General features: G+C 34.2%; 2 protein-coding genes across 3 annotated transcripts in view; one reads left to right on the top strand and one right to left on the bottom strand.

Moving 5' to 3' along the window:
- Positions 1-4,675: 4,675 nt before the first annotated feature.
- Positions 4,676-5,977, bottom strand: LOC115884107 (craniofacial development protein 2-like). The gene has a single exon (XM_030902595.1). The coding sequence runs from the start codon at positions 5,975-5,977 to the stop codon at positions 4,676-4,678; it is 1,302 nt and encodes a 433-aa protein (XP_030758455.1).
- A 1,686-nt stretch (positions 5,978-7,663) lies between these two features.
- LOC115884073 (plexin domain-containing protein 2) overlaps positions 7,664-23,242 on the top strand; it is a 106,169-nt gene continuing 90,590 nt past the window's right edge. Inside the window, exon 1 of one of the 2 annotated variants that reach the window (XR_004050494.1) lies at positions 7,664-7,951. Coding sequence is in view for 1 of the 2 variants with exons in the window: in XM_030902532.1 (XP_030758392.1) it covers positions 7,858-7,951 (94 nt within the window). In the remaining variant the exon portion in view is untranslated. The remainder of the gene's footprint in view (positions 7,952-23,242) is intronic. The other variant, XM_030902532.1, reaches the window with a different exon arrangement.

Genomic DNA, 23,242 nt, shown 5'->3' with positions numbered 1-23,242 from the left:
GAAGATCGCTTTCATTTTATATGTAAAATTATATGAGAAATGTCATCGATCGTCATTTTCAAGCCAACTGGACGCCGTTTTTTTTTTCGATCATACGGTACCTATTACATAGGGCTATTGCAACAGTAAATTTTTATCAAAGCGACCTCAGGATATTTTGTTTTATATTTTACTCTGTATGGTAAAATTTTGTTTTTCTACCCATCCTATAAAAATAAAACAAAATGAAATCTCTGTAACAGGTTGCTTTACTTTTTGACTATACGAGTACACAATTTATCTAGAAATGATTCGAATTCGAAAAACTTTACCTGGGGAAGTCCTCTGATGATGCATGGTCCCTCTAAATCATCATATCAATCAACAAGTCACTGCTCACTTTTTAGGTATTTACTTAATACGTTGTAATCAGTAAGACGAGTAATTAAACATGCAATTCACATTAAAAAATATATATATTAATCAATTAGAGACAAAACAGTGCAATAACCGGCAGAGTTAATTCAAACTGTGATTCAAACTAATACAAATTCCCAAATAATGCAATTCTGCATTTTCAGCCTGTCGCCTAAAATCTCTCGGGCTGATCGGGAAGTGATACATATTTTTAACGAACGGCTTTTAAGGTTTAAATTTACATTTGAGGCTCGCCTCAATACGGTCTTTTTACGCGCTACTACTCCATACATTTTATCTCTCTTCAAATAAAGGTTTTGCCTATGCCTTTTCTTTTCATTCTATAGATTTAAGATTCCAGTGAACGCTATCACTCCGTCAATGCGATATACCACAATACGTTAGACAAGGAAAGGCGAGAGGCAAACCTCTGCACATATACTTCTTAAAGAACAAATGAGATGGATATATATATATCGTCGAGTTTGTCGCATATGGGAAAGGAAGCGCGTTTAAAGGAATACCATCGACGTAATTTATTGTAGAATGACGGATAAAAAATACAATTATTATTAATGCAAATAGGGAAAAAAATATAAAATTGTGATTAAAGATGTATCGATTAATACGTGTAATTCTTCAAATGTATTGGTGAGGCACTGCCTCATCTGCCTCATAGGACAAGCCGCCCCTGGTATGATTGGTAACTTGTACGAATTCCAACGGAAACAATTAAAACAATTATCAATGTAGTAACATACCAGATATGCTCTAAAAGTTTTCAAGATTTGTTCCAAATCAGGGCTGTAGCGGCTTCCAAGAGCTGTAACTTCTTCAGGAAGTATCTTAAAGCTTATGTTCATAGGCACTAACTTTTATTTTTATCTACAGTATATTCCCAGATTGTCTTTACAAGAGGAAACACTTTTTATTATTGACATTATGAGAAAAATGCATTCTTCATAAAGATTTTAATGGTTAATACTAGAGGTGGCTAAAGATTGAACGAGTCGTTCATTTGAACGAGTATTAAAAATGAATCGTGAGATTCGATTCACTGCTTAGAATACGGTTTGTTCAATTGAATCGTGGCCAGCACGGATTCATAAAATTTAAACGAACAAGTTGTAAAAAAGAGTCGTGAGAATTGAATCGGATCACAATGCGATCGTTCGTTTCTACGACACGTTCGTTCAAAGAGTCGTGAGGATTGATTAATTGCTTACAATACGGTTCGTTCAATTGAATCGTGGCTAGCACGGTTCCATAAAATTTGAACGAGGAGCCGTAAAAAAGAGTCGTGAGAATTGAATCGAATCACAATGCGATCGTTCGATTCTACGGCGCGGCGGCGGCGGCGGTGATATATAGCCATAGAGAGGGCAACATCATGGGCATAAAATGCAAACGATAAGAAAATTATTTACAAGAAAAAAACTTATTTATACTGTGCTTAGTACGGGAGTATCTGTAATGCATTTAATTTTCACGTTAATATTTTTGTTAAAATAATATTTACCAACTATAAACCATTAAATAATGTCGGACTAAAAAACGAAATCGTGTTTTTATGTAACTCCAAATAAATATTGTTGGCCTCTGCTCAATATGATAAAAATAACGTCGTCACCGATGGTTATGAAATAAAGATTGCTATCATTTTAAAATTATAAAGGAAATTTCATCGAAATTCATTCCAAGCCAGCTGGACGCCATTTTTTCAATCATACGGTTTTATAAACTATTTATTATATGATTATTAAATCGGAATTAAAATATGCTAAAAATATTACATTGGTATTAAGACGTCTTTAATAAATAGTATAATATATGAATTGGACTGATAATTTCATATTATTGGTAAAATAATCAATCCAATTACGCCAGTGCCACAAAGTGTTGAAAACCAAATGAAAGAACTGTATTTATAGCCGTTGGTGCCAGTTAGGATTCTTGTTTTTATGAAAAGTAAATTGTGCATGTGGTTGGTTCAAATGAACGAATCTAATAGAAAATAAACGAATCTAACGAAAAGTGGCTATGAGAATATGCAATTAATTTTTTGATTTTCTAAAAGGTAACCACAGGAAAAAATATAATTGATATTCAAAAAAATGCAGTAATGATTGACATTTTTAATTAAATTTTTTTATTAACTTTATTGATGGTATCGCAGTTTATATTGAAATGAAATTTTGTGAGCATATATAGGTTAATTCAGAGCACTTTTTAAAAATATAGAGAGTTCTACAGGGTGTCCCCAAAAAAAGTTACATATCAAAGTTGTGTTTTTTTTAATGGAACACCCTATATTATATTAATTGATTTTCGGATTCTGGGAGAAAAATAAAGGTGAGTGATTCTCTTATCCTACATATATGAGAAATATATGACTAAAATGTAAGGTTTTTTACAAATTTAACATTTTCTAGAAATAAAGAACAATTTTTAAATTACAATAAAAGCTACCTAAATTGGAATTTACCCGGTATAACCAAATATGTACTTAAATTAACTATTGTACTTTAAATCAAATTAAAACTTCATCCATAAAGTTATACAGGGTGAGACAAAATTAATATTAAACATTGGTCATCTTTAAAAGCATGTTACTCTTTTATTTTAAATGGAACACCCAGTATATTATTCCGATTTTCAGTGGAGAATTCATGTCTCTTTAAAATTCTATTAAGGTTGCTTAACCCTCAAATAAAGATTTTCCTAGATATTTTCATTTACATGATTTGATCTGGGTCTCTCTCTCTTTGGTCCGTTTCTCTGAAGAGGGATTAGTGACTATGATGTTCCTGTAGCGGTTTTTATCGTATTGTGCCAGTCCGCTCTGTTTTGAGCCATGCTGACGGTTTCATGAAGGCCTTGGCCGATTAGGTCTTTAGTTTGATCAACCCATCTCTTGGGTGATCTTCCTCGTGGTCGCTTTCCCTCTACCTTTCCCTCGACTATTAGCAGCTGCAGTGAGTCCGTTCTTCTAGCAATGTGACCAATATATGTCAGAAAACATCGGTTTATTTTTTTGAGAGGCTGAGTTGTGAGTTTAGTTCTTGGAGAACTGACTCATTCGTACGATGGGCTGTCCAAGGTATACGTAGCAGACGTCTATATGCCCACATTTCAAAAGCATCTATTCGCCTGGTATCGCTTTTCTTCAGCGTCCATGTTTCCGCCCCATACGTAGCAATCGGGAAAACAAGCGAGTTCAGCAGTCTTAGTTTGGTGTTCTTAGTGATGGCTGTATCTTTCCATATCTTAGTTAATTTAGTTACGGCTGTTCTAGCCAGCGCAATTCTACGTCTTATTTCGCCTTCGCATGAGCCGCTGTTGTCGATTAGCGATCCCAGATATAAGTATTTATTAAGCACCTTAAATCCAGCTATGTTTCCCACGTGAGGTTAGTTGTTGTTTTGTCGGTCCACAATCATGACAGTAGTTTTGTTAGGATTAAGTTTTAGCCCAAATTCTGTACTAGTTTCTTGGAGACGTTGCATAATAAATTCCATTTCTTCCACACTTGATGTTATGATTAGTGTATCGTCGGCATATCTTAGATTATTGATTTTCCTTCCCCCACAGATACTCCACCTTGCCAGTTATCGAGAATATCACGCATTATGTACTCGGTATAAATATTGAACAATAGGGGTGAGAGAACACACCCCTGCCTGACACCCTTCATTGCTTGAAATCTATTTGATGTGACATCATTAATTCTTATAAGTCCGTAATTATGTTGGTATAGTTGTCGGGTAAGTAGAATAAGGTGATCAGGAACCCCCATTTCCTTGAGTATTTGCCAAAGTTTTTGCCACTTGACTAGATCGAAGGCCTTAGAATAGTCGATAAAACAGAGATACATTTCTATGTTGAATTCTCGCGCTTTTTCTATTAACTGTCGTTGCCTATCTGTTCTCTGGTACCCTTACCAGGCATAAAGCCAGTTTGTTCTTCTGCAATCTGTGGTAGTAGATATGGCCTGAGTCTGTTGTTAATAATCTGCAGGAGAATTTTGCATGCATGAGGAATTAAAGCAATCATTCGATAGTTATTGCAGTCTGCCGGATTACCCTTTTTATATAGTGGTATATATATACCACTATATAAAAAGGGTAATATAGGCAGCTCGCTATATAGCGAGCTGCACCAGTCGTCTGGCCAAATTCCCGTCTTTCAAATCAGATTGCATATGAAATTAATAACATCAATTACCGGTTGCCCTATTGACTTTAATATCTCAGCAGCTACACCATCTATACTTGGGGCTTTATTTTTTTTTGAGACGATTTAGGGCGTGTTCAACTTCTGATTTAAGGATCTCCGGTTCATGTTCGAATTGGTTGGGACGATTAATATTATTAGAAGATTCACCATCTTCGTAAAGCGTTGTGCAGTACTTTCGCCAGACTTCAGCAATACCATCCGGATCAGTAATCTTTCGACCATTTTCATCCTGTATAATTTGTGTACGTAGTTGAAACTCACGAGAGAGATATTTTACCTTATTGAATAGCTCTCTAGATTCGTTAGTTGCCGAGTGTCTTTCCAATTCTGTGCAAATCTCGTGGACGTGCTTGTTTTTATCCTGTCTACAGCTGTTTTTTATTTCTTTATTGATGTTTCTTAGTTTGTGTTCTTTGTCAAATGTTGTTGATATGACTAGGTTTCTTCTCTTTTCAAGCAAATTGATCGTATTATTCGACATCCAAGTTTTAGACTTTAATTTAATGTTTCCAGATGTGCAACTTCCTTTAACTATTTCATTTATCCAAGTCCTAGTGTCATTCCACATTTCTTGTACGTCATTTTTTAGTGTGGGCATTTTTACCGATTTCATTGTTTTCATTATTTCTTCTTTAGTAGGTACTGAATACCTTTTCGTTTTGATCAATTTCACTGCCTGTAGTTTACGATGGAACTTTGCCACTAGGATTTTATGATCTGATCCACATACCATGCCAGGTCTTGTCTTAACATTGGTAACAGATAACCGCCATCTACCGCTTATTAAGATATAGTCAATTTGATTTTTCGTTTTTTGATCGGGTGAGGTCCAAGTTGACAATCGTCTAGGGTGTTGTTTGAACATGGTATTTGTTATTGCAAGATTGTTGTCTATTGCAAATTGTATAAGTCTCTCTCCTCTGGCATTTCTGTCTCCAAGTCCGTACATTCCTATAATATTTTGTAGGTTGTTATTGTCAGCTGACTTTCCCACCTTGGAGTTGAAATCACCTAGAATGACTAGGGGTTCCTTTTTGGGTGTGGCTGATACTAGTTGTTCTATTTCTTGATAAATATCCTCAACTTGTTTGTCATCTGCGTCAGTTGTAGGCATATATACCTGAATAAGATGCATGTTAGTAGGTTTTGTACGGATGGTGACTTTAATAATGCGGTCACTAATGGTTTGGTAACTGTCCACGTATTGTACCATTCTTTTGTTAACCACAATGGCTACTCCATTCTGGCTTGCATTGTCTGAGCCCGACACGAAAATCCGATGTTCAGCAGTTGTAAAGTGTCCCTTACCTTTCCAGTGTGTTTCCGACAAACCACATATATCCATCTCTGCTGTCATCAGCTCACGCTCCAATATTTGAAGTTTCCCTACGCTCAGGAGTCCTCGGACATTCCACGTACCAATATTTATCTTGGATTTCTGAGGAAGCTTGTTGTTTTTCTTGTTGCTTGATCTGGGTAGATCATTATTATTTGAAAAAATCTAGGTGATGGCTGTGATATGTCTGACGTTACTTCAACATTCATAGCTGTCTAATTAGTCCAACTTTAATAACTAGTTATCATTTTGTGTCAGTTAAAACAAAAAAATTTCTCAGAACTTTGCCAAAAATGCAAACTTATCCTACATTAGAGAGAATTGATATGATTCTATTAGTTGGTGAATGCAGTGTACATTCAGCAACAGGAAAGGAAGCTTTTTGAGCATTTGATTTCATCTAGCTAATTTTTGTCACATAATTATAGGTTTATATCTAGTTTTAATTGTGTAATAATTAAAATATGTTTTAAACGTATATTTTTATTACCGTTGAGTATTTTACTCTACAAGCTTTAATTTTTGTTAAATTAACAAAAGGTATCACAGCCACCCTAGATTTTTTCAAATAATAAAGATCTACTGACGCAAAATCATAAAAATTAAAATATCTAAGAAAATCTTTGTCCGAGGCGTAGGCAACCTTAATAATATTTTGAAGATACATATATAAATTCCCCATTGAACGCTGGAATAATATACTGGGTGTTCCATTTAAAATAAAGGAATAACTTGCTTTTAAAAGTGTAATATATACATATTATTACATCATGTTTGTAGGTACATAGAATTAAAAAAATGTTGATTTCTTCTACCACTAGCTGCATTTTCTTTCTTCGAAAACACAGTAGCTAGATGTCCCTTCTGATTGCATATATTACAGGCATAATTCGAAAACGACAATTTTGCGTAATATGATTTTTTCTGATTCACAAAAAGTGACTAATGATCCATATTAATGTTGTCTCACTCTGTATAACTTTTCGGGTCAAATTTAAATTTGGTTTAACATACAATGGTTACTGTAATTAAATATCAGGCTCTACAAGGTCAGCTAAAATTTAGGTAGCTGTTATCGAAATTTAAAATTTACTGTTCATTTTCACAAAATGTGAAATATGTCAAAATCCTTAGATTTTAGGTATATGCTTCTAATAAAACTCACCTTTATTTTTTTCCTAGAATCCGAAAATCAATTAATATATACATTAGAAAAAACTTAAACTTAATTTTTTTTTGGGACACCCTGTATAATTCTATATATTTTATATAAAATGCTTTCAGTTAACCTACATATGCTGCCAAAATTTCATCATTTCGATATAAACTACCGTTCTCCTTGGAGCTTCCGCGGCGTATGAGAAGCACCACACTGTATAGTGATAGTAAGCACTATTCAGTTTGGTACACAATTTTTTTGATACCCTGTACAGTAACGAATATTGTAACGGACTTTAAACAAATCCAGTTCAAAGTACTATCTGCCAGATGTGACAGATTAAAAATAGTACTCGTATATGAGAAAATTAAACATATACGTAAGTGTGAGTTAAATATAAAAAAAATAACAAATTAGTGGTACCGCGGCTCTATTTTTGATAAACCCTGTATGACAGCATGACGGATTATCGTTAAACCGGTACTGTCGAGAAATCAGTACCTTGGAAAGTAATCTTTGGCGTTCGGCTAAGTTCGGTACGCGCTGTGGGCGACTGACTTCTTTCAGCTCCAAACGGCTCTGCTCAGGTACCGTAGACTTCGCCAATAAAAATTCATCATTCGTTCGTCAGTCGTTTGTGCGCTGGCATGTAAGTACTCTGGTGACGTCACAGTCTTCGGCACGGCCGACTGAACTTGCTTGTTCTTTTAAAGACATTTCCAAGATAAACATGGCGAGGGATCGGTACGTCTCGTGCGTTAATTTTTGTGTGTGCTTGTGCGTTTTTGTGTTCTTTTCCATTTCTTGTGCCGCTTCAGATAGCAGTAAGTACCGTGTACCATTACGTCTTTACTGTATTCTTATTTCTTTGTTTTGAATGAAACTGTTATTCGATGTACCCAATAGCCGACAGCTTAAGTATTTATGTCTGTATAAGTTCGTACCGGATTTCTTAAGGCAAATTTGATACCTACTTGAGGCTGTAGCTATACTTGCGCTAAGTGGTCGTGTAAAAAACGTCTAAGAAATAAGAGAACGGGTTTTGAGATCGTGCTCGACTGAATTAACAAAACTAATTGTTATAGGAAAGGAACAGTAGGTATAAAATTATGAGTATGTTTCATGAAGTATTGAAATAAGTCGGTATAAGTACATAATCGCAAGAAAAATGAGGCCCTTTAAATTTTCAATAAAATCTCAAATATATTCTTATTCTAAGTTTAAATCAAAGTAAGTAATCATAGCCAAGGAACTAGATGATCATCAATCATGTAAAATGTTATTTTTACTTAAAAGAATAAAAGTCATTGATATCTCCTTAAAACCTGTTTGTAAATTATTGTTCTTTTTATGATGTTTAAAGATCCGGAATATAATCATGAATATAGCTTGTTTTTATGAAATAATATTTGGAACTATTTGGAAGATGAAAGTTCAACTATACAGTATAATATAGTACAATACATACTTACTTCCTACAGACATATCAATTTTTTAGATGCTCCTACCTCATTAACTTGTATAGGATAAGCGCAATTATTCAATAAAGCATACTTTGTTTTAAGTTGGATTGCTCTGAAAAGGGTACATGAGTAAAAAATCCTTATATTTTTTCAATTAAGTACTGTCGATATTACAATATACAATTATTATATTAATTGTCTGTGCATATTGTTAAGTACTATGTTACTAAAGTCTAAATATAATTAAACGGGTAATTATTAATATAAGTTCAATGACCAAATATATTGCAAAAATGTGTTTTTTTTCTACGGTCGTGCAAAAAGTAGATATATTTTACATTAACTACTGTATTAAGTCGGACTCTGACGACTTGCGTAGGTACCTACTTAGCTAACATTTTTAATAACATACCGGGTCCGGCGAAAGTGCGTCGTAGCTCCTATAATAAATAATAATTTAGAAATTTGTATAGACGCACTATTGCCGAACCCTGTATACCAATGTCTACTACTTGTACTACCAATGTCTTCTACTACCAATGCGCGCCAATAAAACTATTTTTTTTACACTAGTGCAAAAAATAGCTTATTTTTGCATTAGTGACATACTTAAACCGCTTAATACGTTAAATTTTACTTAAAAAGGTGCTTTGGAAATGTTTTTCTAAAAATACAACCCCAAACCAAACAAAGTCTTCCATAGCAAAAAAGTTACAGCGATTTGTTAAAAATGCACATTTTTGGAAAACACCCCGTAATTACGAAACGGTAACAGATAACTAACCATCTAACTATCATGTTGTTGATAAAAATTGAGCTCCAGACACCGATATTAGTTTTCGTCTATCTCCTATAGAAAAGGCTTCCCTTTAAAAGTGTGCAATTTGGCTCACCCTGTACACATATTTCCCCTCTGGAATTTCGGAAACAGAATAAGATATGATATGAACTTTGTTACTTATATAGGCGATTTATTTGCAATTTTGTATAAATATTTGATGAGATATTTAATATTTGACCTTCATTAATCGTTTGGGGAAACATTTGAGAATTCTTGTTTGACTGGGCGATTTTAATTTGAATACTTACAACTAATACATTAGCAGCATCATTATAAAATGGAGAAAACGACATAATAATTTTTATACTGATAGTTTTAAACTTTTTACTAATGTAATTAATGTTGCCCAATGAACATCGACCTCCAACTTAATTTTTTTAAATTTAAAATATTTGTCTTCTGCCGAGCACGGAATTTTTGGAACCAAAAGACAAAAAATATTTGAGGCAATTTGTTTAGCCATTAAAAAATTATACAGGGTGTCCCACAATTAGTGCGACAAACTGAAAGGAGTTGTAGAGGGCATCATAACAAATCATATGAGTATAGTAACACAAGTCCGGAAATGTGCCGTTTTGGCAGGAGGTGGAGTGAAACGTAAATTTCAAGTTGCATTATTTATTCAAAACATTTACAAAAACTGCTCAAAGTGCCGTCCATTCTGTTGAAGACGCAAATGCACACGCCTCTTCGCTGTTGTTAGTAGGGCATGCAGTCCGTGTTGGTACCTTAAGGCGGAATTACATTACTATCACGTCACGTGAATTCACATTATATTTGATGAGACCGATATTTTGCATTTATTTTATTAATCAACAAATCAAGGGTGAACACATTATTGTCACTTGGGGGATTCATGTAAAATAACGTGATATTGCGAGTTGTTTCGCGCTCAAATATTCTCTTTTAACATCAATTTCGTGAGGCGTGAAAACGTGAAAAAGAAATTCTAATAGAAAAAGTGCGTTTACACGAGGGGCTTTACAATAACCGATCAACAAATTACTCTCTTTTCAAATTAATGTCATAAACCCATTGCCTAGTTTTAATATTATCAGCAACCACAAGTAAACCACATGCGTTTTCTAAATCTTCTTCAAACTCAGAAGATGAAGATGAAGAACTATTTATTTGATTCATTATTACGTTAAGTATAGGACCTAAGTTGTTAAACTTGAGAAGAACGCTGAACGAGCGAGAAATGGCTTTCGGTTCATAATTAAATGCGCATAATATGAAAGAACGACGTGATACTAATGTGTTTCCTTTAAACCACACGTGAACTCACTTTTACTGTGATAGCATGTGAATTCACGTGACGTGGCAGTAATGTAATTCCGCCTTTAGTGCACGTCCAGTCAAGGTCCTTCCGCTCATTTTAATAATACCGGACATGGGTTCCTATACTCAAATGACTTGTTTTGATGCCCTCTACAACCCCTTTCAGTTTGTCGGACTAATTGTGGGACACCCTGTATTAAAAAGCTAACTGATTATGTTTTGATTTTCATCATAAGCCAAATGGCTTGGAGTTTTGAAGTTGTAAAGTTATTTTCTGGTGTTATAAACGTGGTCTTCAGCGATATAGGTAACTAACCATCTAACTCTTGTTTTCGGACAAAGTTTACAGAATTAAAAATGTTTAATTTTGTAAACGTCAACTTTGCTTCGGACAAGACAAAAACACAACGAATTATTCAAACGGTCAGGCCGGCCACTCGTGAAGACAAGGACATATTTTTTCTATTTTTAGCATAGGTATAAAAATATGATAATAGTCTATCTAAATAACTATTCTGAATTTGGGATTCATTAGAGAATCGCTAAACAGAGGAAAAAATATTTTTATGCAACATGTAGTCATGTTAAATTTTATCCAAAATTTGCTTAAAGTATTGCTTAAAAACTTATAGAGTGGTGAGAAAAATAAAAAAAAATGTGTAATAATAAAATCAGAACAGTTAGTTAATAGTAACAGAATATATCTCATAGTAATTTTTTGAGATGAAATTTTAATAAAATTAAAAAGGGTGATTCGTACTACAAACATTGTACTAATACTAATAGCTAATAAGATATAAGTTATAATTTTTACAACTGTTTAAAATAAATCTTGGCCAAAAATCTATTATTAGTGAAAATATGAATAAGTTTGTAAAAATCTGAAAATTTTTGGGCGAAGGAATGTTTGCCCGGTTTTTTTATTATCACTAAAATATGACATTATTCAAACAAGTTCCAAAATGTAATAGCACTTTGAATCATAAAAACTTTGAATCATAAAAAAATATGAAATTTTTGACGAGTTAAAAAACAATTTGTTCTATCAATCAATGATGCTTATGAAATCTATCTTCGGAGCGTTAAGACTTGGAGAAAAAAATCAGGGATCTTCGAAGAGGAATATCTCGAAAACTAATTCTACGTAAAAAATTGAGAACCAATTTTTTAGGTAATTAAATCTCATTTTTTATTCCAACAAAAATTGTGTAGATTGCATATTTTGGCAGATATTTGCGAAAAACGACAATCACATGATTTTCCGCCAAAACTGGCCGAGCACGGTGTTACAATTTTTTCCCCTAAAGCTACTCCCCAAAAGATACAGGGTGGGTCAAATTCGACGCTTTTAAATAGAAACACCCTTTTCTATAGGAGATAGACAAAAACTAATATTGGTGTCTGGAGCTCAATTTTTGTCAAAAACATGATGGTGAAAACCGCATATCGATATTCTGATACCGTTTCGGAGTTACGGGGTGTTTTTCAAAAATATGCATTTTTAACAAATCTCTGTAACTTTTTTGCGATGGAAAATTTTGTATTTTTATGAAAACATTCCCAAAGCACCTTCTTATGTAGAATTTAATGGTTTAAGTATAATTTTTTTAAAATTAATAATTTAAGAATTATCAACAGAAAATTTGATTTTTTAAAGGGACACCCTGTATATTTTTAATTTATTTAAAAAATTTAAAATTACCTTTCCAAAAATATAACACACTTGATATTTTGCTCGATTCCTCTTCGAGATATAGAGTATATAAAAATTCGCCCGCCTTAAATAAGTAGGCTTTGAGCGCCACCGGCTGTAATGCAAAAAAATTCTAGCTGTGAGCATCAATTAAAACGAAAATAATATTTGCTATGAGAGATGCAGAATTTTATAACAATTTAAAATATATTTAACCAACATCAACACATTTAAACTATATCTAATAACAATAAAAATAAATAGCAAACCAAGACATGAGATTTTGCTACAAGTGTTCGACATATCGACCGTCTTCTGTTATGGACAGACGGGGCAGTTTTTGAAAATTTCTCGCGGAATCCGTTAACTCAGTAGGGGTAAAAAATACCCTCTCATAACTGCTAAGTATTTTTAATTCTTGTCTAGATTATACCGAAGAATAAGGAACCTTATTCTTCCGCAAATATATCCATAGGATAAGATCCATGGGCACTAAGTCAGGCGGCCTCGACGGCCAACGGCTGGGATCTTGGTTAGCTATCTAATTATTTTTGAAATTGGCTGCAAAAATTTGCTGATAACTTCAGCGTTCAGAGGCGGTGCGTCGTTTTGCTGGAAAAATGTGTTTTCGAGTTCCATTAAGGGCATATCATCAATAAGGGGTCCAAAGCCTACTAGTTAAAAGTGGCGAACTTTCAAAAATTCTGTATTTCGAAGGGGATTATAACAAAATATCAAGTGTGCTATATTTTTGGAAAGGTAATTTTAAATTCTTTTCAGTTAATTTAAAATATAGAGGGTGTCCCAAATAATAAATCGTTTTCTGTTGATAACATTTAAATTATTAATTTTAAAAAAATTATGCTTAAACCATTAAATTCTACGGAAAAAGGTACTTTGGAAATGTTTTCATAGAAATACAAAATTTTCCATAGCAAAAAAGTTACAGCGATTTGTTAAAAATGCACATTTTTGAAAAACACCCCGTAAATCCGAAACGATAACAGATATTGATTTGCGGTTTTCACCATCATGTTTTTCATGAAAATTGAGTTCCTGGCACCGATATTAGTTTTCGTCTATCTCCTACAGAAAAGGTGTTTCCATTTAAAAGCGTCGAATTTGACCCACTCTGTACACAATTCGCCTGAAAAGTCCCGGTCGACGAATTAGACCGTGGTTTCAACCTTAATTTAGTGGTCTACAATATGATTTTATAATAATAATAATGATTGTCAATTATCTTCTGGCTTCTTATGCAATACTGCTCTCTGATACTATTACAAAATAAAAGTCAACAATAAAAAATACGATATATCTATATCTGTGCAGTTTCATAAATATAATTTTATAACGTTTTCCTCGTTTTCTGGATATCTGTTTAATGATTTTTGTTCTAATTTTTGTGACAAATCATTACATCAGAAAATGCCGCTATTAAAATCTATAATAGAAGACAAAGGAAGTGAGTTATACTGGCTGTATTCAGTATGAGCTTTGTTTAAACATATAATTGTTTCATGGACATTAGATGTTATTTTATTTATGTATGTTAATTGTGAGTAATGAGAATTTAATGTCAATTTTCTGATAGCTTCACTTTAGTGTATCTTTCTTTCTTAAATCGTCAATTTATATCATAAGTATTATTATTTTCTTTTATCATTAAATGTTTAATAAATCTATACATATTTATTTTTAACGTTTAGTATTTTTCTAGGATTGCAATTTCCTTTATTTTGTAGTTAATTAAACAAGCAAGTAGGAATCGGTTTATATTTTAACCGAAAATATATCCGATACAGTCTCTTATAGAACCATTTGTTGTCATCTTATTATTAGTAAAATGTTTCGTTTTCTCTACTAAAAGGTTCGTTTAGAAAATAAAGGCTTTGTTTCTAAAATATTTGCGACATTTAATGGTATATTCTTCTTCTTTACGTGCCGTCTCCTTCGTGGAGGTTGACGATCACATTGGCAAATGTTCACGATTCTCGACTTTCCTTACGAGTCCATTAATGTTATCGATCGTCATTTCCCAGCCAACTGGACGCCGTTTTTTCGATCATACGGTAGTTATACACATGTTAAAATTTTATTTGGGACTAAAATATTTTACTTCTAAACTGTTACCACCTCGGTTACCACTGACTATCTGAATATATTTTTCGAGATATTTTTCCTCTTTTTTTATAACGAGATTTATTATAACGGGGCGCAAATGGGTTTACAAGTATAGTATATTATAGTATAGTATTATAATTATAAATATTGCAGTATTAGTATTATAAATATTGCAATAATTAGTGAAAATAAATATAGAATATATACAATAAGCCTGATCGTATAATTTATAAATATACAGGATGTTCCATTTAAGAAAACATATCATTAGTTGTGTCATTAGTTTGTATCTTTAAAAATATTCGTTTCGTAGAATAACAGTCTACGCCACTGTATTCTACGTAAAAAGTTCTACATAAGCAGTATCTACCTTTCACAATAACAAAGATACGAGGAGTGTCCCAAATTGGAAAATTTTCAAAAAGACCCTGTAGCTCAAAAACGAAGGGGGCTATAAAAATTTTGCTTACAGCGTCTTCTTTTAAAAAAAGTGGGACAGGTTTGTGCAAACCGCACCCTTCTATCTTCAGCAGTAACGGAGATTACACCCTGTACTCTCAGATAAGTTACATTGTAGGAATATATTTTTAATTTTCATGGTTATGTTTAATCTTTCATTTTATGTATTGCCTTATAATTAGTTTTTTAGATATACGTCGTAAGCCACATTTTTGAAACCTGGGATTTTGACTTTCTTTTTGACAATTTTTTTGTCAAGTATCTCTTCACATCGGGAAACTAATGTTCCCCCTCGAATGTTCCGATTTCCGATATATATTTTAGAACTTCTTAGATAGTAGTTTTTTTCTTACATTTTTCTTACATACATTGTATGTACATTGTATACCGGGTGCGCGTCAAAAGTGGCTCGCCCCTTTAAGTTTTTTATTTCTTCAAATAACAAAAAGAGATTTGGTATGTTAGTATATGACATAAATTAGGATTGATTGACGTATTCAATTGTTTTTTTATCACTTCCTGTTTCACCGGAAATGACTATAACTTTTCACTTTTAAATGACACACTCCGTATTTCTTTACTTTATTTGATAGAAAATGACACTCTAAATAGAATGACATATCATATGTCAACTTTTGACATTTTCGCATATGGTTTATTTGAAATTGTAACATGCGGTACATAACGACAATTTGACTCGAAATACCAAGTGTGTAGTACCAGATTATTCATAAAAAAATTGAGATATGATTAAAAATACGATTTGGGCATCTTTTAACCGAGCAGGACAAGACACGAAAAACACGATTTTAAAATACGATTTGTTTTTATGCAAAGATGTCAATATGACATATGATATGTCATTCTATTCAGAGTGTCATTTTCTATGGAAGAAAATAAAAATATACAGATACATTAATATAGGGAAATTAAAATAACTTTCGTTGCACGTCATAATACGACCACCAGCCATTGATGACGTGCAACGAAAGTTGTTCCAATTTCTCTATATAAATATACATACAGGTGCCATTTAAAAATCAAAAGTTGTACTTATTTCCGAAACAGGTGACCAAAAACAATGGAATACGCCAATCGAAACAATTGAATGCGTCAATCAATCGTAATTTATGTCATATACCAACATACCAAATCCCCTTTTTTATTTGAAAAAAGAAAAAAGTTATAGGGGTGAGACACTTTTGAGACGCACCCGGTATTCTGGATTGCCATTTTTCAAATTGTCAAGTTCTATAATGTAATTTGTAAAGTACTATTTGTTCGCACCTATTTTATTGCGAATGTGGCACAATATTCAGAGATTTTAATACTGCGATAGAAGACAGAGTAAAAAGTTACAATTAGTGTTATAGTTTCCTTTGGTATTGCTAACATATGTAGGTACATCGTGATTCAACGATTACATAAAATAGGTTTACTAAAACGTGATGTTGAAATTTGTGGTGATTCTGTTTATGGATTATTTATGTAGGCGTAAAAGAAATAAAATTTTATTTATAAACCTGTATACCTAAGTTTATCTATAAGTCAGAATTTGGCTTCATATTCACTTAAAATGCGATTTTGCTTTAAGACAAAAAACAATTTTTTTTAGAAGTTGTAATATAATTAATTAGTATCATTTTTTCATTAAGACAAGTTGCCTTTTAAAATCATTTCATTTTATAGACGGCAATCAAATATCACGGCGTTGAAGTTGGCTTGCAAATAAAGAAATCGGTGATCGATCTTCATTTCCAGGTTCCAGTTGTCCTGGCCAATTAAAAAATGCCTAAATCGTATTTTTAATCATAAATATTTCAATTTTTCAAACGAAACGAGGGTGGTTCATTAGTATATTTGGAAAAAGCATTTTTTAAGAATAATTTGATACCACATACTTGGTATTGCGAGTCAAATTTCCGTTATGAACCATATGTTATAATTTCAAATAAACCATATGCAAAACTGTCAAATATTGACATATGATATGTCATTCTGTTCAGAGTGCCATTTTTTATCGAATAAAGTAAAAATAATACCGTGGGTGCCATTCAAAAATCAAAAGCTGTAGTCATTCCCGGTGAAACAGGAATTCACCGAAAACAGTTGAATACGTCAATCAATCGTAATTTATGTCATATACTAACATAACAAATCTCGTTTTTTTATCTGAAAAAATAAAAAAAGTTATAGGGATGACTTAGGGATGACCACTTTTGAGACGCACCCGGTATACATATAATGTATTATTATTGTATTTTTCATGGGACACAGGACACAGAGTTCCAGAGTAGATTTTACCAACGCAAAAATTACGATGAAACAACCGATATCCTCTAAATGAAAACAAAAAGAGTTTTTTTAATCCAATCTAATACTATACGATCGAAAAAACCGTAATCAAAGACGGCTGGAATGACAATCGATGATAATTTTGGCGAGGTCAATCCCTAGACGGCGTTTACTTAGGACATGATATCAGTATTAGAAGGGATAATCGACACACGAAATTCTACAAAGAATATATTTGTCGTGGGCGGCATTCGGTAAACTAAATCATATACTGAGATTTGATATTCCAATATGTTTAAAAAGAAAGACCTTTAACCAGTGTGTCTTGCCTGTCCTCATGTATGGAGCTGAAAGGCTTACTTTGACAAACAAGAACATACACAGAATACAGGTCATACAACGGAAAATGGAAAGATCCATGTTCGTTACACTTAGAGATAAAATACCCAATCATACCATACGAAATTGAACAGGAGTAAGAGATGTGGTGATATCTGTCTTACGCCTTAAATGGAATTGGGCAGGACATGTGGCTAGGATGACAGATGGACGGTGGACAAAGAGACTTGTGGAATGGAGACCGAGACACGAGGCCTATAGAAGCAGAGGACGACCTCCTAGTCGATGGACAGATGATATTAAGAGAGTGGCTGGAAACTGGATTCAAGTGGCACAAAATAGAAAGAAATGGCTACAGTTAAGGGAGGCTTTTGTTCAACAGTGGACGGAATAAGTCAAATGGTGATGATGATGATGTTAATTTTTGACAAGTTTTAGTAAATGACGCCTGGAGATTGAGCTTGCCAAAATTATCATCGATTGTCATTTCTCAGCCGTGTTTGACGTTTTTTTTTCAATCATACGGTATAAATAAATGTATTGCTTAGGCATCTGAAGAGGTTAGTAATGTATGGCTATCACTTCTTTGATTTGAATAATCATAACATAAATAAACAAAGTAAAAAAAAGTAAAAAATTAAAAAAAAAGAATAAAATCAAAATTTATAGATTTTCTTCTAGTGGTGAAAAACAACCTAGAATCGTATTCTTCTAAAGACATATTATGTTATTATTTTTTTATTATGGTTTGAACACGTGTTAAGTACCGAAGGTTATTTCTCAAATGCCACTTTTATTTATACATATGACAAATAACAATTTGAATAAAATGAAAGCGAATCGGTGCATTTTAATTGCGACAAAAGGAAACAAAGATAATGATGTAGCTGTTTCTGCTTTAACTATACATATATATCCGTAGTATATTTACAAAAAAATGTAATAATTTATTACTCTACTGGGTGTGTAGTTTTCCACTTTAACTGTTATAAAAATATGTCCAATAGTTGTTACCTTTAATAAAAAATAACAATCTGCAAACTAAATATACGTGATTTTCACTACAAAATAAAGCAGAGGTTCCCATTTTTTTCTCGTAAATCACTTTCAAAATTTTACTGGTTTTGGTGAACCCCCTCTTGAATATGGTAGACATGTAACCATATTCCAAAAATTCGTCAAAAAATGTGCAGATTAGATTTAATGATGTAAATTTCCATCGTGGTTTGGTCGTGGTTACAGATTGAATAGAATTAGTTTAAATATACATTAATAATCTACCATAACTTCAAGAATGCAAATCAGCACTAAAAAATAGTTATAATTTTAATGGGAGGGATGGACAGGGTATACCGCCATTTTCGTGTGTTTTATGAGGTTTGTCGTTTACGAGTAGAGATTGAAAAATGCGGTTTTCACGTCAATGTGTTACTTTTAATGGGAAACTAAAGATGCTACACATTTTTCTTAGTTTTATTTTATTTTATAATATGATGTAGACCCAAACGCGCACTTTACAAAACTGTTTCGTTTTTGAGATTTACATATTTTGTTCTCGAGATATTCGATGCTAAATGTATCTATTTGTTCGCACATATCATTCTGCGGTTTTTGTCAGTGGATTCTATATAAAATTAACTATCGGTAAGTATACTTTAGTTGGAATTTGAGACATTTCCATTTTTGACGAAATCGACAGGGGATGCCGAGGAAATTTTTCGACGAAAAAATTTTGGAGAACCGATTTTGATTATTTTATAATATGTTGTAGATCCAAACGTGTACTTTACAAAACTGTTTCGCTTTTGAGATTTGCGCGTTTTGTTCCCGAGTTATTCGTTGCTAAATGTATCAAATTTTCAAAAATGGAATGTATCGATTTGTTCGCACATTTGCTCAAATTGCTTGAAATCTATCAGAGATATCATTCTGGGGTTTTTGTTAGTGGATTCTATGTAAAATTAGCTATCGGTAAGTGTGTTTTAGTTGCCATCTGAGACATTTTCATTTTTGACAAAATCGACAGGGTTGTGCCGAGGAAGTTTTCCGACGAAAACATTTTGAAGAACCGATTTTGATTATTTTATAATATGTTGTAGACCCAAACGCGTACTTTACTAAACTCCTTTTTGAGATTCGCACATTTTATTCTCCAGATATTCGCTGCTAAATGTATCGATTTGTTCGCACATTTTCTCAAATTGCTTAAAATCTATTGGAGATATCATTCTGCGGTTTTTGTCAATTACATATTGTTTAAAGCGAATTTGAAAATTTTGCATTTTTTGACTCCCCACGTATCTTGGTTGTCCTACATACATACATACATACATACAGCCGTTACTCGCTGACGAGTATTCGACACACATAAAGAAAATGGTCACGCAAGGCGTTTTCTTTCATGAGCTTTTCTGTGACTGAAAAGCCCGATACGTGATGTTATCTGCCTACCGCACTCCGGACATTCAAAAATCTCATTGCTTTGTTGCCTCTCTACTTTTGGTTGCCGCTGTTAACTGAGTTTACAACCCTTCTCCATTGAGTTCTATTGTGAGCTGCTTTTTCCCACTCATTCTGCATGTTAATTCCCTTTAAATTTTCGTGGAAAATGTCCTTGTATCTTTTCAGTTGTCCACCCGGCCTCCTCTTACCGTCCACAAGCTCACCGTAAAGCAGAGATTTTGGTATGCGGTTTTCTTGCATTCTGCATACGTGACCAGCCCATCTTAAGCGGGATTTTGTGACCATGACTTCAATACTCTCGCAGTTAGATTTTTCAAGGACCGATACGTTTGAGACATGATGGAACCACCGGACTCTTAAGAGTTGTCTAAGGTGTCTCTGTTGCAACTTGTTCAATGCGTTCATGTGTCGGCGGTAAGGCACCCAGGTTTCGCTCCCATATATCATGGTGGGGATTATAATTGCTCGGTATACTGCAAGTTTTGTTTTTGTACTCAAGTCATGATTGTAAAAACCCTGTCTTTTAATTTCCAGAATGCCCTTGAGGCGCTACTAATCCTGTGCTGAATTTCAGAGTCAATATTGGCCTTTTCCGAAATCAAACTGCCAAGGTAATTGAATTCCGCCACATATTCCAATAGTTCTTCTCCGATTTTTATAGCATTGTTGTGATCTTCCGGGTGAGTGCACATGATTTTAGTTTTGTCGATGTTTAGCTTAAGGCTCAAAGCCTCGTATGCCCAGGTATATGTGTTCAACATTTCTTGTAATTGTTGTACCGTGTTTGCAACTAGAGTGCAGTCGTCAGCGTATTGAAGTTCTGTGATAAATTTTGTACGTGTTTTTGCCCTGAGTCTTTTTATGTTGAACAGACCGCCGTCATATCAGTATCTAATGCCCAATCCTCTCTCCTGCAGTTTGCTGTCCACTATAATGGAGAGCGCTGCCATGAATATGTTGAATAGGAGAGGCGCTAAGACACATCCCTGCCTAACTCCTGTATTTGTTAGGAATGGGTCTCTCAGTGATCCATGATGTGACACTCTTGACTTGTTGTTTTGGAGGCTTTTACACACTGTAAGAAATTTGTTGGGTACTCCGAACTTTTCCATAATTGCCCAAAGCGCATCTCTGTTCACAGAGTCGAAGGCTTTTGTTAGATCGATGAATGCAACATAAAGTTTAGACTCCTGCTCTTTTACTTTTTCCTGTAGTTGACGGATGGAAAATATGGAATCGACGGTGCCGCGGTTGGTACGAAAACCCCTTTGCGATTCTGGAAGGATTTTTTCTATATATGGGTGCAGGCGGTTTGACATTATTTTTGCAAGAATTTTTCCGCCGATAGCCAATAGCGAAATTCCCCGGTAATTTCCGCAGTCTGATGCACTTCCTTTGTTCTTAAATATATTCACTATATTCGCGTTGCGAAAATCGTGAGGTACCTCTCCGCTTTCCCATACGACATCAAAGAGAGCCTTAAGATGATCCATAATTTCTTTACTTGCACACTTATAGATTTCCGCCGGAATCGCGTCACAGCCAGCTGATTTGTTGCTGTTTTATGGAGGTCTTTATTTCTTGTTCTGTTATTGGGATGTCTAATACATCGAGGCTGTTATACTGAGGTATTGTGTTTAGTGCTTCCATATTGGGGTTGTTTTCTTGGTTAAGGATATGGCTGTAATGTTCTTTCCAGTGATTTCTGATTTGTTCTTCCTCTTTTAGAAGTTCGCCATTTTGAGCCATGATTGGGCAGCTTACCTTCTTAGTTGGACCGTATACTTCTTTTACAGCCTCGAAGAATTTACGATAATCGTGATGAGTGGCGTACTCTTGAATCTGATTCGCTTTTTGTGACCACCAGTTATCCTTTACTTGGCGCAGTTCTCTTCGAAGGGTGTTGTTGGCTGCTTTAAAGTTATCTACCAGTCTTGGATTAAGTGGATTTGCAGTGACGGCTTGATGTGCTCTATGCTTTTGTTCCAAAAAAGCCTGTATATGCTGTTGATTTTCGTCAAACCAGTCTGGTTGTTTCTTTTTGTTCGACTTTCCCAGTACTGCTTCGCTGGTTTTATGAATCGCATCCCTTAATTGTGTCCAGTCTTGTTCAGCTTCCAATATTGAGATTGAAGTTATCGGTGGAAGTGATTCTTTGATGGCTTCCCGGAGGGCGTCGGCGGTATTCTTGTTCTCTAGATCCCGTACGTTCAATCTGGTCATGTTGTTTTGCTTTTTACAGCGTGGATGTTTGGGTTTTAACTGGATTTTCATTTTTGAAATTAAAAGTCGGTGGTCAGTGCCGCATTCGGCATCTATTCTAGCTTTTGTGAGCCTAACATCTTTTAGATGCATCCTTCGAACGATTATGTGGTCCAATTGATGCCAGTGGCCTGATCTAGGATGTTTCCAGGTATCTTTAAACTTGTTCATCAACATGAACCACGTATTGGTGATGCAAAGATTATACTCTGCGCATGTTGTTAATAAGCGTTCACCATTGCTATTTGCGTTTTCCATTGTTTTCCCAATACGTCAGGCCATATTTCCTGTTGTTTGCCTACACGGGCATTAAAGTCACCTAGCAAGATGATTCGTTCGTGCTTTGGAATTCGTTGAAAGGCATTTTGTAATGCTTGGTAAAATTTATCCTTATCTTCAATTTTAGCGTCAAGGGTGGGAGCGTAGGCACTAATGTTGTTGACGTAAGTTTTGTCTGATATGGGGTACCTTAGGGTCATAAGACGTTCGGAGACACCAATAGGTACTTCTGTTAACTTGGTGGCGATTTCGTTTTTGATCGCAATGCCTACACCATGAATTCTCCTGTGTGTTGCGGGGTGACCTTTCCAAAAGAAGGTGTAATGCTCCTCAGTGAGACTACCTTCATCTGCAAAGCGTGTTTCGCTTAGAGCGGCAACATCTATATTTAATCGGTGGAGTTCCTGTGAGACCAGTGCTGTTCTTCTCTCTGGTCGATTTGAATTTATCTTGTCCAGTAGAGTGCGGACGTTCCACGCCGCGAACGTGAAACATTGATGTTTTTGTTTCTCCGATGATACGCTCAGTAGGCACCCCCTCCCGGAGATCCGATTGAGGGGTATTTTACCTCGGACGATAATTTTGTCCCACTCGAATGTTCCATCATTGCTGTGTG

Source organism: Sitophilus oryzae, unplaced genomic scaffold (genome assembly GCF_002938485.1).
Source record: "Sitophilus oryzae breed Bouriz unplaced genomic scaffold, Soryzae_2.0 scaffold_2014_pilon_pilon, whole genome shotgun sequence".
NCBI classification, from domain to species: Eukaryota; Metazoa; Arthropoda; class Insecta; order Coleoptera; family Curculionidae; genus Sitophilus; species Sitophilus oryzae.
The sequence above is the reverse complement of the archived record's forward strand: the minus strand, read 5'-3'. Positions and strand labels throughout refer to the sequence as shown.